This window comes from Acartia tonsa, chromosome 11 (assembly GCF_053477335.1).
Source record: "Acartia tonsa isolate MP-2025a chromosome 11, ASM5347733v1, whole genome shotgun sequence".
Classification (NCBI taxonomy): Eukaryota; Metazoa; Arthropoda; class Copepoda; order Calanoida; family Acartiidae; genus Acartia; species Acartia tonsa.
Window position 1 is genome coordinate 19,256,614 of NC_137270.1, and position 12,369 is coordinate 19,268,982.

General features: G+C 42.7%; 1 protein-coding gene across 1 annotated transcript; it reads right to left on the minus strand.

Annotated features, from left to right (window-relative positions):
* Positions 1 to 6,410: 6,410 nt before the first annotated feature.
* LOC145331427 (uncharacterized) lies at positions 6,411 to 10,004 on the minus strand. The gene is made up of 2 exons (XM_080176063.1): positions 8,019 to 10,004; positions 6,411 to 7,880 (listed from the first exon to the last, which is right to left on the minus strand). Exons 1-2 carry the CDS (start codon positions 9,975 to 9,977, stop codon positions 6,411 to 6,413), a joined length of 3,429 nt encoding a protein of 1,142 aa, XP_080032189.1. The 5' UTR covers positions 9,978 to 10,004.
* Positions 10,005 to 12,369: the final 2,365 nt, after the last annotated feature.

Sequence of the window (12,369 nt, forward strand, 5' to 3'; positions counted from 1 at the left end):
TTTTCCTTACAATGTAGCTTCTCATAGGTCCTGGGAATGTTTTTAACTATTTTAGGGGTAGGGTACCACCATTTCCAAAGAGAAATCGCCCAAAGAAAAGAAATACCAAAAAAAAATTTTTAACGCAGCTAGGCGGAGAAACACAAATAAAAATAAAAATCATTTTTCAATTTTTAAAAGAAAACATTTTAACTGCCGTTAAAGGCATCCAGAGGGTTTTTTAATAATATGCTGTTCTGATGAAATGCTAATGTGACAAATGTGCAGAAGTGATGCCACACCCTGAATTTAAAAGATACACGAATGACAACTTTATAAGGATGAAAGAACTAGCAAATAAGTTGAAAAAGTTTTCCTAAATTATTTATTTAATGGTACCCTCCCAAAAAACTGATAAATCTTCCCTAGATCTATAAGAAGATTTACCGAAATAAATTTGAAATAATACTTTGGGGTAACTTTACCCCCAAAAGTCTTGAAAAATTGGATGTAATTTCCAAATATTTTTTTTCTCAAATTATTTTAGTTGTTACAACTGTTAGCAAGATCTTATGTGAAAAACAAAAAAAGACACTACGATATAAAAGGATAAATTATTTTAAATATGCATATGTCTTTATTTCTAAAGTTTAAAAATATTTGATTATAGCAGAATTAAGCTTTAACATCAGTCAACTTTAACCTATTATATCAAAGACGTTTTGCAACATTTTTTTTGGAGGCGCAAAGATACGACATAATTTACAAAAATGGTTGGTAGGAATGTAAAAAATTTAAAAGATAAGACAATAATAGCTATTTTTCTCATAATGTCTCTGATTAAGAAAATTGGTTAAATTTTATGATTTGTATTTTCATAATCGTGAAATATTGTCTGTGATTTTTTAGTATGACTGAGAACAGGGTCTATTCCAGCGGATATCAAACGGTTAACCATCTAGAAATTAAATTACTACCCAAATGATAATAAACATTATTGCCACTTCTAACCAATCAAGAAATAATTAAATCACATAAAGTTTTTTTATTGGTTACTAAAATTTAATCTTCAAATTTGTTATGAACATTTGGGCAGTTAATAAATTTATCATCCATTGTCTTGTCACTTTACTTTTATTATTTATCAGGAACAGCAGTAGTGCGTCAGCCGTATGTAAGCTTCATTTATAATTACAGTTTCAAAAATTAGCTGGAAGTATAAAACTTGACCCAATTTTTACAATACCTCTATTCAAGCAAATTTTCAAAGCATCCAAACTTGTTTAAGTTATAGGGTTCGACGCGGTTAGAATTATATAATAGGTTTGCTTTATATATAAAACAAGTAAAATGAAGAATTATATAATTATGTTAATTTTAAACACATTATCATAAAATATTATTAAATCACATACCTGTCAATCCGATAATCAACGATCTTAAGGTATAAGTCAATAGACGATAAATTGATTTTATCATAATCATAAAAAAAAACTTTTGTATATCATAATTATTGTTGAAAAAATGGACACTGCAAAATCCAACTTACAAATCAAGATTTATTCCAAGTACCCAAAGTTTTTACGCAACGAATGAGTGAGCATGTATATAATTATTTGGGTAAAATGAATAATAACATATCCCCTTCCTTCAATCATAGCACTGTTTATTGTCTCTTTTGAGACATGCAAAAGTAAAATTATATAGAGTAGTTGCACTAGTAAAAAACTATAAGGGGCTTGGTTATGTACATCAAATTAGATGTCTTATAAAGTTCAAGAAATCTAATTTAAAGATTTTAGACAATATAAAATCGCAGAAATGTTAATGCTTTAAATAGCCTTAAAAGGCTAAAAAACATAAAAGTATTTTTTTAGTTTTATTTAGTGAAATAACAGTTTTTATCGCATCGTATTATAGACAGGTTTCCGCGGATATCAAAGATTAAAATAAGATTTTGTTGGCTCCAAGGGTGTTAATTTTATGATATTAATTTCATTATTCATGAGAATTTTCTGTAATTCGATGTGATTTTTCAGTATGGTTAAGGACTATTTCTTATCCAGCGGATATTAATCGGTTTGGAAGCCATACTGGAAATTTCAATATTTCCTGTTGGTATATGCTTTTATAATTATGATTTGTGAAAGCATTTAAACAAAAAAATACGTGAACTATAAAAAGCAGGTGTTGCAATATTTTCGCCTTGAAAATGTACATATTTAAAAAAAACGTATTATACTTCATTTCAAAGTTTCTATAACACATATTAAACAATTGGAAATTATTGTGTGTGATAAACAATTCTTTGGATTAAAGTTCCAAGTAGAAAAGAAAGCTGCTAGTCTATACCAACCAATCACGATGTTATAGAAATCAACTTATGGTAGAGCAATGGATTTGTTATTACTTGGATATTAAACCAGATAGCATGTGCTCTAATAAAGGGAAACTTGTAGCTGACTAAAATAACGATCCCCCCTTCCACCCTTTTTACCCTATACCCTTCCTAGTTACTGGATGAACAAACTGACCAATCAGTGATTTTTTCCCTGTCATAATATCCACGATCCTATACATCCATTGGAAGAGCGTTTTTATAACACTTCGTGGACATATGCTTAACTATCTTACCTAATTTGTATTATAAACTAAAAAATAAGCTTTTATAATGTTGCTATTATGTTGCTATAATGTTACCACACCACCATGGCAATGAAAGAGTAATAAAAAGGTGTGTCGCGTCTATTTTCACCAAAGAATCATCATTCAATCCCATTAGATATATAATCACTTGGATGGTGCAACAGGATTTTCATGTAACCAAAAAATTTGATACTCCCAGCTGGGTAAATTACGATACATTCCATAAACCCCATTTACCCATTCCCTCCCCTCCTACTGGATAAACGAATTGAACAATAAATGAGGTCAATATTAGCAATTAAATTTGAATACAAATTTTCCCCTGTCAATTTATCCATGTTTTCTATATCCATTTCAATTCTGGTAGAGGAGCTACTCTTTAATTCCTTGACGATTGTGATTATGACGGATGGAATATTTTGTGTAGATTTCTTTGACTATGAAAATTATTTGGCTACCATATGTGATAGACTATTAAAATATTAAAGTAACAAGATGTATATCTGTACTTTTATAGTGCAGGATCTCACCAACTGCTGAACTGATAAGGTTCCCCCGCCCTTGTAATGAAGCTTTCTAAAGGCCCAGTGAAATTTTAAAAATATTTTAGTAGAAATCACCCCTAGGCAGGGTCTTATTTAATCCATCCCACTTCCATCAAGTGATCATAGAATGCAACTAGGGTCGTAGCCGCCGGTACTAAGAAACCTCCTATGCCATCCTTATAACTTTCTTTGTTTAAAAAGGATCATGGGTATTATATTTGCTCAGCAAAACTGAAAAATCATGTATAGCTCCACATAACAAACAATTTTCCACAGATATTTTTAAAATCATAAAATTAATACCAGTTTTATTAGACCGTGCTTTCGGCCCCTTGTGGTTAACTAAACTGGTTTTTATCTTATACTTTTTTATTATAATATTCACGGAAAGCTGTCTATAAAAGGAAGAGATAACTAATTGTTCTGGGTTTCGCTACCGTTGAAGGTTGCCATACTTTTTAATCTTTTCATTTTGCTTTTTACATCAAACACAGACATGGAAGGGGATTGAATAAAAACAAGGACGACAACATACATAAAACCAAAGATTAAAAAAAACATTAAAAGGAAGGACAAATTGACAATAAATCTAAATTAAGAGTGTCAGAACTTAATAATAAGCATGACATTAATTTGTAAGTCTAAACGAAATGGTACTTTCTAAAATGTACATAATTGTTAAAGAAAAGAAAGAAAAGTTAAAGAAAAGTTTAAAATCAATGGGACAATTCTAACATTTCTAAACGAAAGGAAAGAGCTAACCGTTACAAACGTAAGGGCGGACCGAACCTAATAATAGAAAAACTTCGCTTTCCAAAATAGCAAAGACAACTTTTGTTATGTAAATTTTATTGGACTTCAATGTTGTACATTTTATAGCACGTTCTTATATTTGTTGACCTATACAATTGGGGGTTTTGTTAAATCTTTATTGGGTATCAAAAACTAATAGAATCCACACTTTTCCTTCAATAATTTTAATATATAGAAAGGATAATTGGGTATAGTTCCTTTCGTGACATCGCACCTTATGGGTCGATTCTTCGTATTTTTAACAGTAGGTTTTCTCCTATTTCTAGACCCTGCGGGGCAAAACCCTGTGGGGCCAATTACCTAACTTTGTGGGGCAATCGCCTAACCCAATATAACCTAACCTAACCTAAAATAACCTATAAAAAGTCATTTTAAAAATACTACGACAAATCGCCCCTTAAGGTGCGATGTCACGAAAGGGACTACTCCCGGATAATCTTGTTCTTAAAATTGATGATAACATCAATTGATCGCTTATTGATTTATTCCTTACTAGCGGCTACGCCCCTAGAGGCCTCTAGGGGCACTTGAGGAGGAGAGAGTCGAATTTGATAATTTAATTTCTTATTTTAGATTTTAAAAGAAAAAGTTAAAAAAAAATTACGATTGATGTTTATTTTTCGTTGAACTCTCTTTCTAAAATTGGTAAATTTTTAAAAAATTTAATTTCTTTAGGGAGGGTGGTGGTACCCTCCCCCAAAATAGTTATAAACCTTTCCGGGACATATGAGAATCTACCCTATTAAGGAGAACCCAGTCGGTTCAGCGGTTAGCGAGATCCTTCGGTACACACAGACAGACACACAGACAGACAGACACACAGACATCCTGTTACTTTAGTATAAGGATTTAAATTTCATATTCTTTTTCCTCTATAATAAAACTATAATTTATGATGTATTTTAATATTTTTATGATATTTTCACAAGTTTTTTTTGTATGTCTAACCATCATTTGTACTTACTGACTGTATAGCCTAGCTTTTTCCATTATTGCTTCAAAAACCTATCAATATCCGCTAGATTAAAACTGGTTCTCAGCCATACTGAAAAAAAACATGTACAGCAACGTATTATAGACAATTTCCCACAAATTTTAAAATAAAAATACCTCGGGGCTAACAAAACTAGTTTTAATCTTTAAATAATTTCAATAATCACAGAAAGCTGTCTGCAATACGATGCGATAAATAACTATTAAAGTTACTAATAACCTTACCAAGCCCCTTATCAATGGCTATTATTATTTCTAAAAATGTAATTCTACAAAATGATCTATGATATCAGTTAAGTTGCTCTAAAACTCACTTTGTAAATCGGTGCTGTTAAAGGAGAGAAAAAATAAAACTATTTGACTATTTCTTCCTAACTTGTTTTCATCTTATACACTTTAAATGGATACATTATTACTTGGATCTTGCAACAGATTTTCAGGTTCTTTTCTAAAGCGAAACTTAAAGCGGGGAAAAACAACATCCCTACCCCTCTTACCAATAAGAATTCCATGTTAGCAAGCTAAAGTGACGACAATTTTCCCCCTGTCATAATATCCACGTATATTCTGCATCCAATTTGACTGTTTTTGTCAATCGATGATATTTTCTTAAATAATGGTCCGTCTGTCTGTTTGTCTGTAAATAAAGCTGAGTGAAAAGTTGCCTAAATCCATTCTTGGATCTTGATGAATATTCTAAAGGATTGAGAACTCAATCGGTTCAGTGGTTAGGATTATAAGACTATTGTGAAAAAATTTTAACAAATAATAGACAAAGAAAAAATGTAAAATTTTACCAATTTCTGGTTTGGTAATTAAAAAGTTTCTAAATATGTGGTATCCGCCTAGGGTAAATGGCAGACACCAGAGTTCAAAATGACTACGGCAGTGTGAACAGACGTGGACACCTATACTATAGAGAAGCTACGCTTCTCTAGCAATCACTAAATAATAAACAGCATCTATTCAGTTGTTCCTTTATTGAAGGTCTAAGGATTACTAAAGTTGTACAACATAATATAAATACATATGGATTAGGAATAAAGATAGTTAAAGGTAAATCATACAAGTAAAACATAGATAGTTGCAATGGTTAGGTAGATGGCTATCCCTGTCCGGGGGAGGCAGGATAGCCCATGGAACAGCACAATAGGTAGATAAGCATAGAGGGGTTGAGTGGTAGGTCTGGGTACTAAAAAGGGAAGGTTTGATGATTACTGTGACAACAACAGCCTGTGTGGGGGTGATTCTATCAGGTGAGGGAAGGCTTAGATCCTTTATCCTCAGGGCTGAGGTGGTGCTGATAACTTGGTGGTTGAAGGGGAAGGTTCCGGTGCTTAAGAAGGGAGAGGGAGGGGTAACACCCCTCCCTCCATTTGCAGGACAACTGAGAGATTAAATCAATACCGTTATCTGACATATTTTCAGGTGGCTTTACAATTGTAGAATAACAGGATTTAGCTGGGTGCGTAGCATCACTATAATGTCTTGGTTTCTGCATGGCCCAGAGTTGCCGCATACCACAACTCTCCCCTCGGAAGGCTGGGAGGGGTTGTCTGCACCGCCAGACTTCCGACAGTGGTTGCGGCCTTCAGTTTGTTGTCCTTGTGGAATGGGTCCGCCAGGATACCAGCTGCTGAACGGTGGTAGACTCCAGCCTTCCCCAGGTCGAACGGAATCTGCTATATCTGCTGGAGTAGCTGGTCCTGTTGGATGTTCTGGCCGTTGGATGTGTACCTCTGAGGCCACCCTGGCAACCTCCAGGGGTGGCACAGCACATGAGGGGGCTTGGACCAACAGCCGCCTGGTATACACCTCTTCAGGTTTCTCTACTGGGCTGGTGGACTCCATCGTGTTGGTCACCTTGCTGCTGGCAGGCTGGCTACTGGATGCAGGCGCAGCTTCTTCGCCCTCGGGGCTGGTCAGGTTCATTCGGCTTCCAGGGTCTCTGTCAACGCGGGCAGGTGGTGGTTGCCATACTGTAGGAACGTTGCCTCCCTCAGGCTCATCCTGGACATTGGCAGGGTGGTGCATGGCAGTCAGACCTGCAGGGTAGGGGAAGGTAACAGTCCATCCCCTGTGCCGGAGGCTGTCTTGGATCTGCAGGGGTGGCTCCGCTCTAGTTGGCTGGGGGACAGGCCCATCCACGGCCACTGCTGCTGTTGGACTGGAGGCACAAGGCTCCGGATTTCCTCCCCTAGCCTGAAGGTGTCCAGGCACATCGTCTCCATCTTGGGTCGACATAATTGTTGGGGATCCTCTACTTCTATGGTTAGGCTCGGCACTTGGCGCATCTAGTTGAGTTACTCCCCAGGCAGCGGTCGAAGCTTCTTCAGTTTGGCTGGTAATGGCTGATATCCTGGTTCCTGGGGCAGATGCAGGGGGCGCAGGCAAGTTTGACCCAGCACAAACTTCCTGGTACACCAGTGCAATACAATTGCCCTGGCTTGGTTGAGGGAGGTAGACAGCTGGACGCAGTTGAGGGTGAGGGACAGCCGGACTCTCCCTGCTGGCTGGAGGCTCTGGCTGACTGGGGGTGACGGGTGTCACCCCTTCCTCTGGGGCTGCGGGCTCGTTCCGGGGTCCAGGTATCTCGGTGGCGGCGACGGTTGTCGCCCCAGGCACCAGTGTGGGGGCGCTGGATAGCACCCCCCAGTCTTCACAGGGGTCCAGGTCTCTCGGTGGCAGCGACGGTTGTCGCCCCAGGCACCAGCGTGGGGCGCTGGATAGCACCCCCCAGTCTTCACAGGTGGCGGCGACGGTTGTCGCCCCAGACATCAGCTTGGTGGTGCAGGGAAGCACCTCTCGTTCCTTCCAGGTGGCGACGCCGGTTGGCGTCCCATACAACGACTCAGACTCGCTGGCTAGCGCCTCTTGCCTCTCCCGCTCGGCGGCCGCCAGGGCCTCCCCGTGCACCATCCCGGTGGCGCTGGGTAGCGCCCCTCGGCTCTCGCTGGGGGTGACAGGGGTTACCTCCTCCTTCGGGGGACACGGTCTGACGGGTACCATCATGTTGAGGCCGACCGGCAGAGGCCGCAGGACTTCTGGCTCCGCAATGTTGGTTGGCTGCACGAACACCGGTCCCATGTGGTTGAGGCTGAGGTCCAGGCCAACCCGGTTGGGTTCAGCCGCTCCTCCCAGCACGTTGATCCTGGCCACTATGGTCCCAATCTGAGACACAGACTCCTGGGTAGCCGCGGCCCCAGCGGCGGCAGCTGGTTGGGGTGACGGCTGGGCATCTCCCTCCAGGTAGACCTGGGTGTCAGACTGGTTGTATGCAGGTTGTTGGGCTGCCTGGTGTTTCTTCATTGCCTGGTCCCAACCGGTTCTACACTTGGCGGCTGCGTGGCCGTTGAAGCGGCAGCGCTCCTTCGTCCAGCTGGGTCCCATCGGTCCGGCTTCCCAAGGGTGTATCAACCTGCCAGGTCTCTCCTCCTCCAGTTGGGGCACCAGCTGACAAACAGGGTCTCCCCTACTAGGGGTCAGGCAGTGCTGGGCTGCTTGTGGTGGCTCCTTGGTTACATTCAGCCTCCTCCCCATACACACAGGTCTCTTCCATCCAACAGCGGCTCTCCTCTCCTGGGTGGCGAGGCCAGCCTCGGCCTTAGCTTCTGCAGGTGCTTCTCCACATGAGGGATCCTGCCTCTGGTTACGCCAGGTAGTTGGTAGCAAAGGCCGTTGATGGTGCCAGTCGGAAGGGGGGCTATGATCTCTGGGGGGTATCTGTGGCCAGTGTGTGGACAGGTACCCACAGTTGAACCAGCAAGGCCCAGAAGATGCCATACTGATGGTAGCCTGAACTGTGTTCTGGACTGCCAGCAGGCTGTTGGTAGCCACCTGAGTTGGGCCAGAGTTGCCAGCTGGTATTGCGTCCCTGCCAGGCTCCGTCAGCTGCTGGTGGGGAGCCCCTGCGGTGGTTCTGGTTTTGGCAGGGGGTGGCCTTCTTATTGACTTCCCTAGTTGGAGCTCTGCATCCTGGTGGGCCTCCATCTTCAGCAGCATGGGGGGACTTGGCTGGGTCATGTGCAGTGGTTCAACAGAGTAGAGGCATCTGGTCTTGGAGTGTGGGGGAACAGCCTCACTGCTGCTGGTCAACCCTGCTCCCTCCGTGCTGGGTAAAGCCTTCCACTGCAGCAGGTCACCATTCCCCATCCTTAGGCCGGTCCCCAGTCGTTCCATGCCTGGGGGCTCCCAGGGAGGCTTGGGTGGCGGCTCCCCCACCCCCAGGTAAGCGTCGGGCATCTGGGTGAAGAGCCTATTCCCCTGGGACAGCTCCCCATCCTCCAGATTGGTGAGGCCAGCGCCAGGGAGGACCTTTCCACCCCAGAAACAGGTGGTACTGGCCCTAGGGCTGGGCCCCTTTGGAGTCTCAGTTCTGGTGGTAGTGTCCATCTTGGGGCTGGCCACTAAGTCTCTGAAGCTTGTCACCTTCTCATTAGGCTCAGTTGCATCGTTCAACACCCCCAGGAGGACACATACAGGTTCAACAATCCCCAGTCCAGTATCTCCATTTCTCGTGCGTTGAGCACCAACTGTACAGGAGCTGTGCAGCGGACATTCAGTCACCCTTCCAGACAAGGGCATCTCAGGGACCAGGGGTCTGTGACCTGGCATGTGTTTTATGTTCACTGTACTCAACACAGTAGGCCAAAGTAATAACAGAAGCAGCACCTTGTATGAAGAAGCAGAGAGTGGTGGGGTACAGATGTTGGTGGTTATGGTCCAAATGAAGACTTCTGTCCACCACAGTGCCAGCAGCATGCCTAGGCACACAGTTAATGCCCAATCAGGAATGTCTTCTATTGCCGCACGTCGGGCTAGGGGCTGACAATTTCTTATCTTGTAGATATAGGAGCAGAGTAGAGTAGCCGCGCCGCAAGGAGGTTCGAGCCGGCTCACCCCTATTATAGATACTATAGCTGTGTAATTAGGGTGGTAGTCCACGTAGCCGTAGGCTCTGTCCTCCTGGCTCAAGAGTTTCTGTGGCTGGAGCGTCCCCATGATAAGTAGCAGGGGGTTGGTCTGTTGGTGCCAACGTCTTGTTTTGAGCCTGAGTTGTTCTCCTTTCCAGTATAGCTCTTGATTTCTGTGATAACCAGCGGATCTTAGCTTAGAGATAAAAGGGAATATGTTAGGTATCCATAGATGTCTCTAGGAGCGTATCCGCTAGTAGATATATGGATATGTAGGCTATCTATATATATATATGGCTACACTCCCATATATATATATACGTGTATAGGAATATCCCCAGAGCTAGCTAGCTTTCCTCCTTGCTCCAAAAAATCACGCTTCTTCTGTATATAGTTCACAACTATGAGGGTCTATGGTCAAGGTACACACCACCACTGCCCAGTGTGGGGCATCAAGTCAGGCTATGTCCACAGGGTGGGCGTACTTTCGTTCAGTTACCATATCAGTCTCCAGTGTTGTATGGTGAGGTTAGTATTCACTTACTTGCACCCATGATACAAAAAAACAACACTATTTATCACTTGGGTATTTATATATACATATATTTTTTTCACTAGCCACTCAGCTTTGAAGTAGGGTTGGCAGGGCTAGGAAGATGTTGAGGGTCTGAGCTGGTCTGAGGAACTGACTTAGTTTTCCTTATCACACTGTAGATAGGGAGGGAGCCCCTCTCATGTGTGTGTGTGTGTGTGTGAAATCCCCTCTTCTTGCAACGCGCCTACGCGCTGTCAGAGTGTGCACACAGGTAAAATGCGCTTCTATCCCTCAATCTGCTTTCTCATTGGTTCGCTGGATCTCTCTTTTTTCCGTTGAATTTTTTTGTTGCGTCCTAAGCTCTGCGACCCGTAAATGGCGCTCTGTTCTCCCGGTCGCTATCTCCACACTGTGGGCGGACTTAGTCAAGTGTGGGTAGGAGGGGGGAAGCGCGTGAGGGGACGGGGTAAAACCGTCCGTTCCCCCTGTGAGGAAGGGGGAGTGCTGTGGGTTTGAGGTAACTGTGTGATGAGGTAATGGTGCCCTTTCTCCTTAATCCTGGGCTGATTGTTATGTCACCTTGATTGTATTCTCTTCAATGGATGGTGGGCCCCTCCCTTTCCTCTGGGATAAGGGGTGTATTTGTTGTGCTGGAGGCTTGGGTGGTTAGATTGTTTATCAAGGCATTGTTATATTACATCTAGATTCTATTTTTGGCCTTATCACAATACATAACAGATTTGCTTACCAAGCCTGTTCTATTTTTAGTTTTATCACAATACACAACAAATTGTTTGCCAATCCTTGCTCATAAATCTATTGTTTAGCCATCACACTAGGGTGGTAATCCCTACAATGTGATATAATATCTGCTTTTCTAGATGGGTGGCTGCGCTGTAGCCTCTCAGGATACTTGGAGTTGACGTAGTTTCTTCTGCTTGGTACACTACACTCGTATGTTGGCTCGCAGCTCGCAGCTATTTGGCGTGTTTCAGCCTATCGGCGGCAGGGAATGTCCCGTCCTGCAGCGCCGTATATCCGAATCCGACTGTTGGCGGCAGGGAATGTCCCGTCCTGCGGCGCCGCTGGTTCGAATCCTTGGCTTGTTTCAGTCTATCGGCGGCAGGGAATGTCCCGTCCTGCAGCGCCGTGTATCCGAATCCGGCTGATGGCGGCAGGGAATGTCCCGTCCTGCTAGCGCCGCTGGTTCGAATCCTGCTATCTCTTGCAGTAAATGTTGGCCTATTTTCAGCCGTTTGCACTTAGTTGGCCTGTTTCAGCCAGTCCGCAGGCCTGTTTCAGCCCTTGAGCCCTCAATTCTCCGTTAGATGTCGGCGCTTCTCGCGGTTCTCCGTCAAGTTTCGCTGTTTCGCTTCCACAACTTCCGGATGCAGAGTTAGACCTTGCTATCCAGGGTGGGTAATTCAGGTTGCTTGTGTCAGTTTTGCCAGTTTCACTGCTGGGAGTACCTTAGCCTCAGCTGCGCGTCTGCTCTACACTTGTGGTTTGCCGTAATCTCACACAGCTGTCACCAAAAGTTGTGGTATCCGCCTAGGGTAAATGGCAGACACCAGAGTTCAAAATGACTACGGCAGTGTGAACAGACGTGGACACCTATACTATAGAGAAGCTACGCTTCTCTAGCAATCACTAAATAATAAACAGCATCTATTCAGTTGTTCCTTTATTGAAGGTCTAAGGATTACTAAAGTTGTACAACATAATATAAATACATATGGATTAGGAATAAAGATAGTTAAAGGTAAATCATACAAGTAAAACATAGATAGTTGCAATGGTTAGGTAGATGGCTATCCCTGTCCGGGGGAGGCAGGATAGCCCATGGAACAGCACAATAGGTAGATAAGCATAGAGGGGTTGAGTGGTAGGTCTGGGTACTAAAAAGGGAAGGTTTGATGATTACTGTGACAACAACAGCCTGTGT